We start from the raw sequence: 19,045 nt of genomic DNA on the forward strand, positions 1-19,045 counted from the left end.
ATTTATTTCATTTTCAACCATATGATGTTCAATGTTCTTAAACTTTGATGATTTGAAGTAGACTCATAAAGCTATATATCTATTTATTTACATTTATATATATATATATATATATATATATATATATATATATATGTGTATATATATATATATATATATATATATATATATATATATATATATATATATATATATGTGTATATATATATATATATATATATAGAGAGAGAGAGAGAGAGAGGGAGAAAAATATATATATATAATTTTATTTTTTTAATCACCAATGAACTTTGATCAACAGAAAAAATTTTGAAAATGTGCATCAGCAATTCCTATAACTTAAGCTGAAATGTGAACAACTGCATTACATTTGCAGTCACTAAAATTACTTATTTAGCTTTTCATGGCTAACTTGACATTATGCATTTTGTGCATATGTGTACTCATATAAACGGGCTACCTAATCATTTCATTGTTTCACGTTTTCTAAAGACTCAGTGAATCATTCCTTTTTTCTGAGCAGACAGACTTTTCAACAATGGATTTCACTTGTTTCTCTTTTGTTGAAGTTGGCGACCCCTAACTAGGAGAAGCCGAAAGAAGAAGAACTTTTTAGATACTGACTGTGAGGATGGACAACTGAGAGTAAATGTAATCTAGGAGACAGTATATTTAAATATCAGTGTTGTGGCCACAAAACAACCATATTGGAAGATACTGGTAGTGAAGTCTTTCTAAGAAACATTCAAAGTGTTATATTATATTTTGCAAATAGTTGCACTAATAGTTGTTGAAGCAGCTTAGGGTTTATTTACAGCTAACTGTGTTTAAAGAAATGGGAACCCAAAGATTCAGTAATAAAAATATGTAAAATATTTTATTTTCTTTCAGTGTAAGTGGTTTTGACATTCCATATGATTTTCTGCCAAAGGACATTCAAGACGCATTTGCACACTGGATTTCCAACAGTCTGAAGTATCTAAGTGAGTACCAAATTACTTCATTCTAAAAATTTTGATGAAGGTACTCTGTTGATATGTCGCTTATTGTCTGCATTTGCCTGCTCATACAGATTTTTTATATTAGCTGTATCAGTATTTGATTAGTCTATTGCTCACATTTCATAAGTGAGCCAACTGCTTTCAAAATAAAAAGAGGATGTACTTCCAGAATATACAAGAATTTTAAAGCAATACTCAGCTGCATCTCAGCTGTCTGTGTTAAGATGTATGCAGGCATACCGCTGCCTCTAAAATACATATGTATGATTATAAATTATTATTTTACTGTAGTTGTCCTCTGATCAAATGATCAAATTGGCATGTCATCCAAAACATTCCTTATCCATGATTTAACTGCATTATCAAATGGGAGAAAATCTGGTCAGCAAACTATCATCAACATATTTAAAACTGCCACCATCATGCGACTATCAGGAATCTTACAATGGCAAGAAAGGAAAAAAGCATAACAGGAGCACTTGAAGATCTATAACATAACATAAGAGAGCATATGGTAAACCAGTGCAAGACAAAACATACAACACAAAAAGAGTATTGTAAATAAGGCAGAAAATGAGCTCCATTTGTAGCTGGTCACCAACATTTCAGTTATGTAATTATATGACTTTGCCACACTACAGTGAAAATAAATACAGCATGTTTCCAAATTATGGGTTTTGAAACAGTCAGTTTTCAAATTGCCAGTGATTCATATGCATTCAGCATACACACCCAGAATATGTGCAGTGTATTACAAATTTTAAATCCCTAGAATCTTGGGGTAGGGAAAGACCCACTTGCTCCCTTCACTTGTTGTTTAGATGAAATGTCATCCAAAGCACTCTTATTTAAGTGAAGAAAATAAGCTTCAATTATATTCACACTGACCCGCTAAACCCATCATTAAGGAGTCTTCTGTGTGGAGAATCTCTTAGCAGAAGTTATACAGACTCAGTCCATATTTTCCACAGTGAAAGCTGATATCTCTAACAGCCATGCTTTTTATTCCATGCTGCTCACAGAATTAAATTCCCTGTCCTACTTTTCAGAAGATATATTTACATTATACAGTGCCAGTAACAGGCAAGTGAATGACTAGTTGATAAAATATAGTTTTTCTAATTAAGGGCAACAGATGTAACTACAAACGGATTCACTTCAGTATCCCGAATTTCTAAAACATCAAATTTCATATGATCGAGACCATATGATCGATGTTCTGGAATAGCGAGATTCCGAAACAAGTCCAAAATTTAAAAAAAAACATATTTTTAAACATTTCTGCGGGGGGGGGGGGCTGCTACTTAAATATACCAACTCTGAGATCACACTTCAGCAAGGAAAGGGTAATTCTCCTGTTCTGCACTGTATGAAGATCTCTGTTCAGAATTTTGAAGTTCTAAAACTTCAATCATATGGTCTCGACCATATGAATTTCGATGTTTTAGGATTTCGAGATTCTGAAGGGAACATGCACACTGCTACAGCCAGAGTGCATTTTTGTCCATTTTGTCCACTTCCTACACATAGAATGGTACTTGCATGACCTTATATTCTAGCGCTTAATAATATATGATTTAAGCTCAGTACAAAAATATAGTTTGCATACCTGTTGTAGCTGTCATGTTGCCTGAGGACATATTCTTCTGCTCCTACATCATGCTTATCTATCGCGTTTAGAAGCTAATAAATGAATGTCACATGTGCATACTATTTTGAAATTGAACTTGCTTCTTGACTTAAAACATTTGTGTGTTTCCATTGCAGAATGTGATACTGATAATGTTGACTGGCTCCATATTCATTATAAGAGATTCTCACAAAATGAGAACATAATGACCTTACTTCAGCTTAATCAAAATATCAATGTGGTAAGAGCCTTTCTTTAAACTTTAATTTTGAAATTGATGTCTGCCTAGTCATAAATATGAGAACTATATTATAAGTGTAAATCATTATCATGAATTGTATCTCTTCAATATTACTTTAATGAGACTATATTCTGGAATCAAATACAGATCTAAAAGTGTATCAGCCAGTTTAATATGCAGCTAAGCTCTAACTACTTTCTTGAGTACTGTAACTTGTTTTTAGCTTTTTTATTTTTTATTTATTTATTTTTTGTAAACAGTGCATGGGCAAAAACACCTTAGTCATGCTTTGCAGTGTAGCATTGTTAGTGTGACCTTTTTACCCTATGGTTTGGTTGTTATTTTTGTTATTTTGCAGGCACCTTAAACTTTATAGATATCAGGCTTGATTTTAAGCTTTGCGTTTCTAAAGTGTAGCCAAACAATATCTTATGCTGTTCCATCATTGTAAACAAAAAAAAAAAAAAAAAATGAAAAATGCATGTGTACAGCTAGTAGAGTTTAACTTTATTGTCCTAAATGTGCCCATAAAGATTTAATTAGTGACATGTGAGAAGCCATGTAGCCGGCATGTCCTTCAGGAGTCATTTACATATACATCTCTGGGCCTATACTGCAGAAGTTTAAGGTATTACACAGTGAAGACTTTAGCTTGGCTGGGTTTGTTTTTTCCTGTTTGTGTGACCTTTTCACCCTTTGGTGTGGCAATACTATAAAGGAAGATGTAATCTCTACCTCTGACAAAATACTAGCAAAAAGAAGTTACAATACAAAGCACATTTCTTATAAACTTTGCAGCATCTTTCTTTTATTGGAAGCTGTATTATAGATAGATTTGAACTTAACATTTAATTTTTATTCTTCACATTTCTTAAAATTCCTGAACCATCTGTTTTGCGGATTATAGAACTCTGCATACAAAGTGAATGGAGAAGAACAGTATTAAAACTATTATCTTTTTTGTATGTAGACAGTAACCCATATACTGTTTCACTCAAACGTTTCCATTTATTTTAGTGATGGGCATAATTTAATTAAATTATTGTTCTTAATATGAATTTCCAACTTTTCAAAACTACCTATTTCATTTATTCAGTCCCTGTGGAATTAAATAGCTTATTATTCCTAGTCTGATATATATGAAAAAAACAGTTTTTAATGGATACTGGGCAAATAAAGTCAGCACCTATTTTGATCATTAGATATGAACTATAATTTAATTAAATAGTGTTACTAATTCAATACATCTTTTACAAATGCATCTGCAGTCTAAAATAAAGGATCAGTCCATTAACTTGACTTTAGCAGGAATGTTGTTTCCTAAAAATACAATATGATAAAATTGTCACAAAATGCTGCATTCTGCATGAGTGTGATAGTTCCAATCAAAACATATAGTCTGTCACAAGATTCCAGTTATGTAGTAGCTGTAGCATATTTCTGACTATAATCAATGCCACTGATTGCTTAACATTCTGAGTTTCTGAATCACAGGCTGGAGATAAAGGTCAGCTCAAATGATACTCTGATTTAAAGAGAGATCGTCCTCATTCTTTGTAATTAAATAGTAATTTAGTATCTTAGCTGGCAACAATGTATAACAGTAGGATAAGTAATCAGTGTAACTTTATACAAAGTACTATAGAAACAAAGCATGCAAATTGTACCCTTGTACATGTGCAGTTAAAAAGATAAATCAGAGAGAAATCCAGCAGGTATTGCAAGTGTAATGATTCATCACACCTTGTACATTTATCATTTACAATTTTGCATCAGAACTATGATGTATCACCAGTCACAAATTATTCCAAGTGTGCAATGTAACATATCCATAATGATCTTGGACTATTTAAAATGATACAATGATAAACATCATGACGGAAAATAAATGCTTCCACTTCTTCATGTGTACTTTGCCTGTGATAGACATATATTCTAGCTTTCTTAAATATTCTAATATCCACTTTTAATTCTGAAACATAATAGCATACTTTGACAAAATACTGTTTAAATCATTTTCAGAGTAGCTACAAATGAAAACTGTAAGCTGATTATGTTTTAAAACTGAATTCAATAAATTAATCTTCTCACTTGTATTATAGTTTGACCATCTGAATGTTCTTAGTGCTGATCAAATGGCAACTGTGGCTGTATTCTCTGATACGCTGACAAATATCACAAAAGTAAAAGAAATCTTCAATGAACTAATAACCAGAAATGGCAACGATGACTTACTCAGTTTCTGGACTTCTCTATCAAGTACCACTAAGGTAATAATATAAAGTATGTTTTTTTTTAGTTAATTACAGTTGGAACTGCTGTCACATTAATAGCTTTCTGACATTATGTCTGGTCATGATATATATCCTATTTAGAAAAATATCATGAAATATAGATTAATACGGTTAATACTTGCTTCTTTTGCACTTTTATTAACATTTGTTTATATATGAGCAGTGCATATGTGATCACAAGAACTACAGAATTACTGCAGCTCTCTTTAGGGTTGGTAATTTATTTAGCAATGCTTTTAAAGTTAAAGGTACATATTATCAAACAGAAAAAAATCAAAGTACTTGATTTATAAGAACATAAATCAGAATCAAAAGAAATGGGAATAATTTAGCATAGATAATACTGTAGACATTCAGCTGACTCTAATATAAAAGCATGGAAACAAATATAGAAACTGTGGTATAATGGTTAAAAATAACTGAAAAAAAAACACATCCCTACAACATATGCTGAGCCAGTGTCCATATAAAATGTATAGTTTTTCAAGTTTACAGAAATAAAAAAAAAATTCTGAGATGTTTGAAATGAAACAGAGAATGTCCTAGAATTTCATGTTTGCACTTCTTCTTCTTCTTTCGGCTTTTTCCCGGTTAGGGGTCGCCACAGCGGATCACCTTGTCCGCACATTGAATGGCAGTGGACTTTTACGGTGTCGAGTTGCCAGCTCAGCGCCCAACCTTCCACAGAAGGCACACTCACACGCACACCTAGGGCCAATTTAGAGTGTCCAATCCACCTGCAGCATGTCTTTGGGATGTGGGAGGAAACCGGAGCACCCGGAGGAAACCCACGCGACCACAGGGAGGACATGCAGACTCCGCACAGAAGGCACCCCAGCCGAGGATCGAACCGGAGAACCTCTTGCTGTGAGGCAATTTCATGTTTGCACTAAAATATTCAAATCTGTGAATGATAAAATATATAGAAAGTTATAGAGACAGCAGCATTGTATAAACAGAGAGAAAAACACCTTCACATCTTTATATCATAATTATTAGCTTCTGGGGAACATGCATAGAAGCCAAACCATGGACAAATGTATCCCTGGTTCCTTTCTGAGTAGTGTATAATGTGTTAACGACAGATGCTTAAGTAATGATAGATTTGGCCATAGTTGACTTTAAGGGTATTACAAGAGAAAAGGCAAATTAATAAACAAAACAGAACAAAAGCAATATGATGCAGGCAAACCATTCTGCTCCTCCTAATTCCTAATAAGAAATTCACAGACTACAATCAACATATGTGAATAACCTACCAGCATTACGTTCTGTTAAATAAACAGTAATCAGTGTTACTTTCAAAAATATTAGAGGACCAAACTCCTATCTGGTGAGTACAGAGGGGCTTGTACCTCAAAAATAAATAAATACATACATACATACATACATACATAAATAAATAAATAAATACAGTTTTCTTTTTTGATAGGTTGATGATCAAACATTTATACTTCATCACTTGCAGTTTGTTTTCTCATTTTTCTGAGAAAGGAGTATTATATAGACATATCATATTTCCCAAAAAACATACAATCGCATTTTAAAACACTGATGTACAGAACATAAAAATGGTTTCTGCAAAAGCCAGCAACAAAATTAAAAGTATATTTGCAAGAGGAGATGCCCAAATCCTACCCCCTGCATAATATATATATCCTCCTCTTTCCATTACAATCTCTCTCTAGCTATTATTTCTTTTTAATATTGCCTCTCCACTGCTATCTCTTGCTATACCACCTCTGCATTTTTCTAAACTACATAATAACCGATCCTTTATCTGCTTTCATATTTTACACTGTTTATTTAATTGTTGTTTGCTTTTTGTCTTTGTTTGATTGTCTTTGATTCATTGATTGTTTTGAACTGTAAAGTTTATAGTATGATAGTGGAGCTTTTCTCCTCGGGCCTCTGCTGAAAATGGACATGTATCCAGCCAGACTAGCCCGGTTAACAAATGTAAAATAAAATAAATAAAATAATAAATAAAATAAAATACATTTATATGTTTTTTTGACCATATGATATAATCACAGACACTCACACACACACACACACACACACACACACACACACACACACACACACACACACACACACACACACACACACACACACACACACACACACACACACACACACACACACACACACACACACACACACATACACACACGTATGTGTGTGTGAGTATACACTGTGCAGGTCTGTAATATGTGTGTATATATATATATATAATATATATATATATATATATATTATATATATATATATGTATATATATATATATATATATATATATATATATATATATATATATAGTTTACCTCTAAAATGTCACAACAAACTTGTGTGACTCTTTACTTCACTGACTCAAAATGTTGGAAACTGCACCATTGAATCCTCAAAACAGCGAATCTGCTAACCAACAGAATATTGACACGCCCGGTATGTCGAGTTTGTTTGAAACACCTGCACTTCCGCATGTTTCCTACAACCGTTATGCATATATAATAATAATAATAATATATATATATATATATATATATATATATATATATATATATATATATATATATATACACTTTATGAAGATTTAAAGTAAAACAGGGAGTCAGGTTGGGAACTGGATGGGAGTTTTAGAGTTACCATATGGGTTCCAGTTGGGTTATGTAGTTTTATGGGGTCTGGTCTGGGTTGGGCTACATAAAAATGATAGATCAAGCTAATGAGAGTTTTACTACTAGATATTTGTGCAGGTAGCAGTGCGCAGGTGTGTCACAAGCTACTAGGACATGAGCACTTTGTAGCAGAGTCACCAAAAAAAGATGTTCCTGCATGGCACTGAAGTAAACTGTATAACAAGAAAAAAAGTAGAGCCAGCAGACGTTGATCAAGGAGATCCAATTTTATTGTGAAAGGTTAAAAAACCTACACAGGTTTTTTAACCTTTCACAATAAAATTGGATCTCCTTGATCAACGTCTGCTGGCTCTACTTTTTTTCTTGTTATACAGTTTGTAGTAGACCCATTAAAAGCTGTATATTAACATTGGAATGGAGCATAGTTAGAAGACAGAAAGAAAAAACCTGAGGTTATAGAGATTTTATTAATTGTTTTTAGAAAATTATAAAAAGAAATAGTGTGAATAAGAGTATTAAATGGTTAAGGAGCTCTATATATGAAAATGATAATTAAGTATTGTATAAGGAAATTTCATTAGAGGATATGATAGACATAATAATGGTGGATTAAAAGACAATACCAGGACCTAATGGAGTAGATTATAAATTGTATAAAGATTTGGATGTACAAGAAAATAAATTCTTGGTCTGTTTGTTTAATGAATGGAAAAAAATATGGGGTTTACTGACTGCAGGGGTAATAAGGTTAATATGGAAAAAATGATGATAAGAAAGAACAAATACAGAATATAATTTTTATGAAAATAATGCAGAAAAGGTTTAGAAACGATTTAAGCATGATTTGGAAGGGAATAATTTTTGGTATAAGAAGTAAAAATATTCAAGAGTTATTATTAATTAAAGGGATGGTGTATAATATTATAAAATCAAAAGACAGATTAAAAATTTGTGAATTTGATATAACAATATTGCGCATGGTCAGTTATGAAAGATATTAAATGCCTGTGCAACAGATGAGACTATAATAAGAGTAATAAAATTTGCATATGAAAATACTAGTGTGAAGTAGTAATTAATGGAATGCAGGGTATGAATTGTTGTTAAATATGGAATCAACCATTTTTATGAATTGTAGCACTTGAGGACCATACATAATGTGCATACACATGTAAACCACTTTTATAATTTATTGTACAAAACAGTTAAAAATGTGATTATTACTTATATGATGCCTTTTAACATTACTGAACAGGAGTCAGTTATCACTCTGCCATGACCTTTTCAAACAATAATACGAGCCCCTATTCTAATGAGAAGGGATGTCAGATATCAATGACAGCAGTCCATGCACCACACGGCACGGTCCACTGATATCATTGCCGGAATCACTCATAATCCCTACGTCTGATTACAAATGATTTGCTCTCAGTGTAAGTCTGTGGTTGCCCAGACTACATCCAGGAGATGCTACAGTACTTTCAAGGCAGAAGTCTGTGAGATATCCAACATGTTCTCAATCTGTCTGTGAAAGGCACCTGTGGCAAATATACAGAGAGCTATGCATATCTTAGTATCCACAGGGATAAGAAGACCATGCATTTCTTCAGTATCCCAATGGGGTCATAAGCACTCACTAAGACCCTTATAATGTTGCTTTCCACTCTGAACCTATCAAGTATCTCCTCAAAAATATAATGAGTTATCCTTTACCTATGTCCCTGCTTTCTTAGCCATTGATGACTACTGGGTACAAGTGATTTGGGCTAATCAAGACAAGCAAGTCATACCTGGAGAAAGGTAGCAGCAAGTGACAGCATCTTCATAGCTTGTAAAGTAGATAGTCCGCGAGAAACTTCTCTTTATATAACACATCTGCAAACAGCACTGAAAAGCAACAACATTCCACTATGAATCACAAATAGGTAATAGAATGCTACTTTAGAATATGCTGGATTACATTTTTCCACATTTACATCTCTTATGAAGTCATTTGCTTATACCAATGTGTGGCCATCACATTTTAGTGGTGGCTCTGCTCCAGTATTTCAATACATTAAAAAAATGTTATAATTAAATTTTGAAAATAAAATTATATGCATGTCTGCATTTAGCTTAATGTATATAGTTTACATAGTTGAGAGAAACCATGGAAAAGATTTGATTATAAGAAATATATTTAGAAAAACTGAATCATATCATGCTATAGCTAGTGTTCTTCAAAATACATTTTGGTAACATCTGACATTTTTCTTTTTCTCTTTGTCTGGTGCAGGAACCTATAGCAGATAAAACTGTTAGCTATTATATGTTGAGCACTACAGTGGAACAGGTGAAAGAAGAAATAACTACTTACACTGACGAACAGTATAATAAGTTGTTTAATGAACAATTGGTACCAGTTCTTCCAACCATTGATGCCTCTGTTCTTGATGAAATACCTCAAAACATATCCTGCACATCCTTAAGAGCAGTGTAAGTATGATGAGTAATACATCTCAGTAATGTTGTTGTGTCTTTTGGCTTTTCCCATTTAGGGGTCACCACAGTGGATCTCTAGTCCACCAATAATTGGCAGTAGATTTTTACGTGCTGAGTTGCCGGCCCTGATGCACAACCTTCAATGAAGGTATGCCCATTCACGCATGTCTCCACACAGAAGACGCTCTAGCTGAGAATCAAACAGGACAACGTCTTACTGTGAGGTGACAACGCTACCGCAGCACCACCACCACAGTAATGCATTTCCTAATATTTACCTAATAGGAAGATAGAAACAATGCAAACTAAGCAATCACAAAAAACATCATATGGCTAGCTGTATACATTTTTAAGCAATTATACTTAAAAGCTCATACCTTCTTTGTCAAGAAGTTAAAAGTGGTTATCTCCTAAACTGAGCAGGGCAGTACATGATAACCCTAGTGTAAAGTTGTGTCTATTTATCCAGTCATCAGTGGTAGCCTAAAAGGTAGTCAAGGTAGTATTTTGTTTGGCTGGTAATGATAACTTATTCAACAGACTTTGAAAATGTGAATGAACTATGCCACTGATGAATCTTGTTAATTCTATGGTGTACATTTAGATGGCTAGTGCAGTTGTTTGTAAAGCAATTGATTTTGCAAAGAAATAGGAGATCAAATAGATTTGGGCTTTCATGTCCCAAAACACAAGACAGGTTATCTTGGAACAGTCTATAGAGAACCAACTTTAAGGATTGTTGAAGGATTTAAGTCTTTTATTATTTTTATATGATATCTGTGGGATCATTTAATTTGAGTGATATTCTTTGATTTATGTTTGCCAAAGGGGTCATTGTATTCAGCGACACACCTTAAAAGGGAAAAGTGTAATCAGTAGGGTGACATCTTTGGATCCCGAAGATATTCCCTTGGAAATTAACTAGGCCACATAAAAGGATTTCCTGACTATCGTGGAATCATTATCATTGAATGAGATAGACTTCTCCACATCAGTACCCAGGTCTTTTATTAGGACACATCTTAAGTGGAGCACACTTTATAAGATATGCATTGTGAACAGAAACATGATGATCTAGCTGTCCACCCTTATTTTCAAAACATTTTACAGAACACATATTATGAACGAATTTCTGTTTATAAAGATGAAACAAGTTTGATAAAGTTTACATTACTCAAATTCTTGTATGTACTTTTGTAGAGAAAATATTGTACTAATAATCATGTTATCCTTGAGAGATAAGGTGCTGTAATTATAGTTATTTTCTTTCCTACATGATTATTTGCAAAATTAAACCGGTGTTATGCCTAACCCAATTTCCACGACATAAAAATACTATTTTTTTTCCATAATTAATGTAGAATATTCATAAAATACTTTTTTCTATGCCAAATTTAAATGGGTTGCTTACTCAACTCCTCTGTCTTAATGCTTTATTTGCATTTATACTTTTTAGTGTTATAAATCAAATGTCTTTGTTACACTTAACTTTAGTGGCTAATGGTCTGCAAAGCTGATAAAACAAGTATGCCCCCCACACTGTGGTCACTTTTGCTCCAAGCTAAGCTACCTGTAAGAATATCAAAGTTGGTGACAATATATGTGCAAATACACTGAGTTTGCTAGTAAGTTCATAGGTAGGTACTAGACTATTGGCCCTAGGGCCTATACAAGCCTAGCCAAAAAGGTACCCTGGCTTTTGCCACCCAAGGAAATTATTTTCCTGTGCCCCTGCCAAGCAGAACCACAGAAGTAATCCCTGGGGTGAATTTCTTATTACCCATCCAATCATCAAGATTTTTCTTGAAAAGTGCTAATGAGGAACTCTGTTTGACATAGATAGGTAGTCTGTTCCAGAGTATGGGAAGTCTCTGGGACAGGAATCTATCTCTCCAGCATGTTCTGTTTATTGTGGTGACAAGGTTTAAGTCCCTAGAACATAAAGCTTGGAGGATGGGGATTTCTTTAAGTGGAGCATGTCCAACAGCTCTGGGTTTGACATAGCTTTGTATGTTAGGCAGACATTGCCTCTGAGTAGGCGATATGTGACGGAGTAAAGCTGGTATTTTTTGAGTCGGTCTGCATAGGGCATCTGTTTGAGGCCAGTAATCCTCTTTGTGAGGTATTTCTGCGGCCTTTCCAGTTGATGTAGATGTCTTGTGAGGTACATACCAAAAGGGGCATTGTACTATATAATGGGCCTTAATAATTGATGAGTAGAGGGGAGCAATGACCTCTTTTTTTCTGGATGAGAAACTTTTTGTGATGAGGTGTGTTACATAGAAGGATTTCTTGACCACTGTGGCGATGTGATTATCAAAGGCGAGACTACTATCCACCTGTGTCCCAAGGTCTCTTATCACACTTCCAGTGTTAAGTAGACTACTGCCTATGTGGTAGTTCATGGGTACAGAGTTTTTACCAAAGGGGATGACAATGCACTTTTTGGCATTGAGCTTCAGGCCATGGCTTTGACACCAGGCGTCTGTCTCAGTGAGGCCCTTTTGTAGGATGTCCACATCATTAGGAGTTTTGATTATGGCTCCTAGTTTGCAGTCATCTGCGAATTTAGTTAGCCAAAGACATTCTTTGTTAGCCTGTACTTCAGAGAAGTAGATACCAAACAGAAGAGGACCCAGGACTGAACCCTGTGGTACTCCACTTGTCACTGGTCTTAAGTCAGATTTGGAGTCTGCTACATTCACAGTGTGGGTTCTGTCAGTAAGCCAGTTGGCAACCCATCTTGTGACATTGGGATTTATACCTAGTTTAGTGAGTTTATCTATAATTCCATAGCGGGGGATGGTGTTGAATGCCTTGGCGAGATCTAGATAGGCTGTGTAAACCACCTTACCCTCATCTATGGCTTTGGTGACTGCTTCAAAGAAGTCTGTCAGGTTTAGGAGACATGATCTGCCTTTTACAAACTCAAACTGTGTGGGGTTCAGAGTTTGGAGATCTCCAATGTCTTTGTTTATGAGTTCCATGATGATACATTCCATGGCCTTGCAGACCAGGCTCATCAGGCTAATGGGGTGGTAGTTCCCGGGGTTTGTTGTGGCACCTCCTTTGTGGAGTGGGATAACCATCATGGTGAGCCATTCAATGGGCACAAAGCTTGAGGTGAGGCTGTGATTGAACATGGTACTTAGGTGGGGTGCCAGTTCATTCTGTAGTTCGTGTAGTAGGCAACCTGGGATGTTGTCTGGTCCCATGGATGCTGTGTTCTTGGCTTTGGAGTGGGAGGTTTTTACCTGTGCAGCCATGACTACAGGAACTTTGCATTCTTCCGGTATAAAGATGGGCCCTTTAGGGGGTGAGAGGGGGGTAAAGTTAGCACTGAACCTATCTGCCAGGATTTTGGCAATATCAGTTGGTTCTGTATATGTAGTGTTGTGCTGTAACTCAGATCAGATCTGAGTGTTGCCATTGAGATTCTTGACATAGCTATAGAATGCTTTGTGGTTGTCTTTAGACAACTTGTTTAGCTACTTTGCATATTGTGTTAGTTTCATGGAAATGTGAGTGAGGAACAGTGTTAAGAAGATATAATTTTTAATTAGATTTAGTAGACACTGTGTTACATGTCATATTATATAGACATTATTTGTTTACTTTTTTGAGGTCTTTCCATGTTTTCTTATTGCTTCTTTGTAAATATTCACAGTTTTCTGAAATCAATTATTTAGCATTCAGTTTGAAAACACAGATCACTAGTTACCTTAACTGTACTCCTGGAGACAGGTGTAAAAGGTTTGAAGGCTGCATCTGCTCCAACAGCATGGAGTATGATCTGAATTCCATTGATGTGCATATTTGTAGCCATGTTTACCAAATGATTCAGGCTACACAAAACCTAATGATTTGTTTCTCCTTTTAAGGAGTCATGCTGCAGATGTTTTTTTTTTTTTTTTTGGAAGTAGCTTCTAAAATCTGTCTGATTCTGTTGAATTCTATATTCTGAACTCTCCAATATAATTTTCTCATTAATGCAAGACAGTATTAATCTTTATTTCACTAGGTACAGAGTAGTAATGAGCTGACCATTAAAGCTGAAGCAATCACAACCTAATACATAGTTCTTCATTTGTTCTGAATTTCTCTTCTATTGTCAAATAGTGGGCTATCTGCCAGCTAAGACTACCATACTGTAACAGTTATATATGTCAAAACTGTAAATGCCTGTATGCAAGTTATCTTTTATTGCATTTAATTTTTTAACTTTTCTCAAGGGTAACCTATAATAGCAGTTTTAGATATTGGGAAACATAAGACCAAAATTCCAAGGAACTCCTCTCTTACTCATTGCTAAGTATATGCTATGTTATATTAGGCATCCACTAAAACTGATACAATAGCAGACAGATGAGACAAAACATGCATCAATGTCAGTCTGTTAGAACACTCTAGTATTTTTGTTCAGTATGAACAATGCTTCAGTAATATCACACTAGAGAGATCGATGCACCAGTATACCCCATGCCCCACTGCCCGGGGTGGGCAAGCCCATCCTTCACAGCAGCATCATTGAATTAATATACCTCAAGTATGATGTGAATGCAGACAGAGGGGTATAGGCTTGCCCTTGCAATGATGCAAATGCTCACATGATGGTTGACATCTGTGTCTGCCAAAATTGTACTGTCTCCGGGCGTGGGAAGGAAATGTTCCTTTTAGACTAACCCTACTCCTGGTTGTCATTTGAGCATTTTCATCATTGCAAGAGTAAGCCTATGGCCCTCTGTCTGCATTCATATCATACCTGAGGTATTTTAATTTAAAATATAATCTTTATTGGTAATGAAAAAGTCTCACTCAGTAACAACCTTTCTGTTGATAGTTCTAATTCATTATGAAATCTCAGGTAATGCCTTTGCAATGGACTGCTGCAACACAGAACTGTGTGACAGTTTTTTCCCCTTCCTGTAACTGATCATCAGTTGCATTTCCTTTCTTCACACATCAGCTCCAAAAGACCTGCCTTAGCCTTGCTTGGATGCAATCCAACCCATGCCTGGGGCCAAGTGGAGATTAAGGATGGTGTGGCAGCGATATACTAGTGTAGAGTTAATGCCTTAACCCCCAATACCTTTTGCAGACTTGCATTTTTTATAGTCATCGCCTGCCAGAGGTGTACATGTTTTCATGCATCTACAACCTCCCAATGAAGGTGCACACCATTTTTAATTTTTCAAGCTCTTAACACAGCTTTTGCAGCAATAACCTAGGCTGCAATACCATTTTCACTAGAAAGTGACATTGTTTAATGGAAACTACCACACTTCTCCGAGCTGCAGCACTGTCAGAATGTTTGTATTATTTGGGGAAGCTGATTAATTCAGGTAACACAGATCTTAGTATGTTGGGGCACCAGATTTATAGGTGATAGGTATCTCTTTGATGGGTTATGCTTGACATATTTTATATACTAATCTCTTGGTTTGGCAGCCTGTTAAGGAACCTGAAATGTACTAAACAATATGAACTGAAAGCATTTGTACGACAAACATAAATAATGGCCATGCAAATTTATGCAGTATCAAATGCTATGAATGGAAATTTACAAAATCTATGTGGACTGCAAGTTATACTATAGTTAATATATGTTCTAGAATTTCATCTGTGTTATCAGCATTTCATTGAGCAATATACATTAACAGGAGCTACAAAAATGTCTGTTTTGATTTTCTATTTCAGAATGTCAGGTCTAAACAAAGGCTACTTTTACTTTCAAGACTCAAACAAGGAAGATGTAACTGACTTTCTAAATAAGGTGCTCAACAAAAAGGGAGATGCTAGTTCTCCAGCAGGTAATATTAAAAAAGACTTATTTTTACTTTATAGTACATGATCATTGTACAATTCTTTTAATGAAAATGAAGTCTTTCTTGTTAATTAAATGACTTGTCCTGTCAAGATGAAATGAGAAACTCCTGAAGTCCATGGGCCATTTTATCACTACAGAACAAGGTCTGACTGCAAAGTCATGACATATTTCTGCCAAATAGCTATTATTCTAAACTGATTAATGTATTTTATTCATATTCTTAAATAGTAAAACTTTATAGGCACAAGTGCTTGTATTCATGGGTGACCCTGGAGTACTGCCTAAATAAGTGATCTCTTCAATTTCGCACAACAAGCAAATGGAAACTGAAAGAACAGAAAAATGGTAAACTGGATATTAAACTGCTTTGGAAATATTTGGATCTGATTCACTTATTTATTTCTTCACTTGAAAGCTCCAGTTGTTCAAACGACTGGTGACCTGGCAGTATATACATTCAGACAAGATGGTGACACATCCTAAGTGCTTTCCAGCATAATCTCAGATATTGTCCATGTTATTCTATACAGAAACAATGTTGATCAGTAATTATTAATTAAATTGTATTCAGTATAGCTAGTGATTTGGTAATATTGCCAAACCCAAGATTCCCTAGAATTCTAAACAAATGGCATTAATGCAAAAGGTATTAGAAGACTGTTAAACTGACTGTGCTATATTCCTGAGCCCATGAAAGTTTTGAACATTTTCGTTTTTACTCTAATGTCCTTCTTAACATGAGTACATTTTCAGTATGTTTTGACAAATTCCAGCCTTGAAATATCTACTTAAGTGATATCAGTGTTGTTTTGCATACTATAAACTTTTCAATAGCACATTACTTTTAATTGTTCTGATGGGATTAGTGATAGAGTTTGAAATAAATATGTGTGAGATGGCATTGTCATGTGAGAAGCTATATTATCCTATCTCATTCTTCATAAACAATGGAAGGAAAGGCAAATCTAGCCATTTTTGATAATAAAGGATGTATAGGTACCAACTCCACAAAACTCATACTGGCTTGTTCCCTTTTATGGGTATAAGACTAATTCTTTAAAAATAAACATGACTGTTATTTATAATCAGTAGCTAAAGGTTCATATTATGACATTTTGTAACAACATGGTACATAAGCACTTGAAAAATAACCACATACGTTTTTATCAAGTAAAAAATGTAAGCATTACTGTCTTTCTCAGCAACCCTGTACACACACACACACACACATATATATATATATATATATATATATATATATATATATATATATATATATATATATATATATATATATATTTGTCATCTTGTTTACTTTTAGATTTCTAAAACACATTTTTTTCCTACAGACTCCTACTGCTCTTCCAGGCTAACCTATACTGACTGGATAAAGACAACCTTCTACAGCTTTACTGGTGATGTTAATTATGCTGAACTAAATATGTACAGAGATGGTACCGGCAATCCTGTAAGTTGGTGACTTCCAAATAATTTCTTTAAATGATTGTAAATAACTCACAGGAGAGAATTATACAATAAGTGCAATATCATATGATGACATAATAAGCAAGGCTACAACAGCAGAAATAAGTTAAGTAGCCAGCTATCCCAATAATAATAACTGAGAAATTATTAATTCAAATATATTATGCAATTTCTATGAATACTATCTAAAGTCTATAAACTAGATATTGGATAACCTTTGAAACTCACACTAAAATATGCATAATTATAAATTTCTATAAATAAATATATAAACCACCATATATAGAGCTATGGTGGTTCAGTTGTAAAGGTGTTTAACTTGCCTTTGCTTGCTTTAGTATTAACCTATGGACACTACAATATCTGAAAAAGTTGCACTTCTGTATAAAGCACTAACTACATCCCAGGTGACCAGTGCTTGATTATCAACCTCTAACTTTTATAATGCTGCTGTGAAGAATGGGCTTGCCTCCCCTGGGGGGGGGGGGGGGGGTTGGGGTATACTAGTGCATTGATCTCTCTAGTGTGAGACCAGAGAGATAAAGTGTACTGCTGCCCTGGGGGGGGGGGTCGGTATGGCATCCTACTGATGTCAAGCCCATTGCAGACATAGGGGGGAGGCAGAAAGCACTGTAACCCATTGCATGTCCTATCCCAAAAAGCACTACTGAGTTGTGCAGGTGTGGGAAATTCAAGCAAAAATGCTTCTGGTCAGCTGTATGACAGCCCTAAGTGCATCTCTTTTCTTGCTGGCACACACAATGGATTGAGATAGCTGCCTGCAGTGCTGGGCCTCATAACGCCCCTGGGCAGGTGTTAATTACACATTAACATATACCCTGTTGGCATTATTGCTTGCTTATTCCTTTTAGACATAAAGGTATACATAGTCCCTAAATAAGTAAATATGTTGAAAATTGCCATGTGTGTAACATAACTCCTTCAATAAAAGATGGCAAAAATTCTTAATAAGGCCTACAAAAAATACTTGATATAGTAGTAAAATATCTACTTAGAGTTATAAGTGTAGCATCTTGAAAGTCAGCTAAAAGATAAAGGGTGATTAAAGAATTAAGGGTCAGTTAAACATTATTATTAAAGACTGAAGGAAAAGTTTGACAAGACAACAGTTTAGAGGTTGACCAAGGTTAATCTATCTGAGTATGAAAAGTAAGTCCTGTGCCACATCTAATTATAAAGGGTATATCTCGCATCACTCCAGACAACCATCAAACAAGGAAGTAATAATGTCCGACAAAGTGAGAATTACTGTGGAAATAACAGACTGTCTAGGAATGTTATACAGCAGATGGCCCCTCCATCCCTAGAACATACATTGTCTCTGCTGAAACATTGTGGCATTTAGATAATGGACTATTTGTTAAATTATTTTGTATTTATTTTTTTCTTAGCATATATTTTTAATATATATTTTTATGTAAAA

The 19,045-nt window shown here is 34.7% G+C and overlaps 1 protein-coding gene across 2 annotated transcripts in view; it reads left to right on the forward strand.

Annotated features, from left to right (window-relative positions):
- The window catches only part of LOC122816737, a 228,421-nt gene that overhangs the window by 62,201 nt on the left and 147,175 nt on the right, over positions 1-19,045 (forward strand). For both annotated transcript variants that reach the window (XM_044089730.1, XM_044089731.1), the window contains exons 17-22: positions 892-983; positions 2,769-2,872; positions 4,975-5,142; positions 10,084-10,283; positions 15,987-16,099; positions 17,466-17,584. In XM_044089730.1, coding sequence (XP_043945665.1) covers positions 892-983; positions 2,769-2,872; positions 4,975-5,142; positions 10,084-10,283; positions 15,987-16,099; positions 17,466-17,584 — 796 coding nt within the window. The remainder of the gene's footprint in view (positions 1-891; positions 984-2,768; positions 2,873-4,974; positions 5,143-10,083; positions 10,284-15,986; positions 16,100-17,465; positions 17,585-19,045) is intronic.

Source organism: Protopterus annectens, chromosome 12.part0, assembly GCF_019279795.1.
Source record: "Protopterus annectens isolate FY-2018-M chromosome 12.part0, PAN1.0, whole genome shotgun sequence".
Classification (NCBI taxonomy): Eukaryota; Metazoa; Chordata; order Ceratodontiformes; family Protopteridae; genus Protopterus; species Protopterus annectens.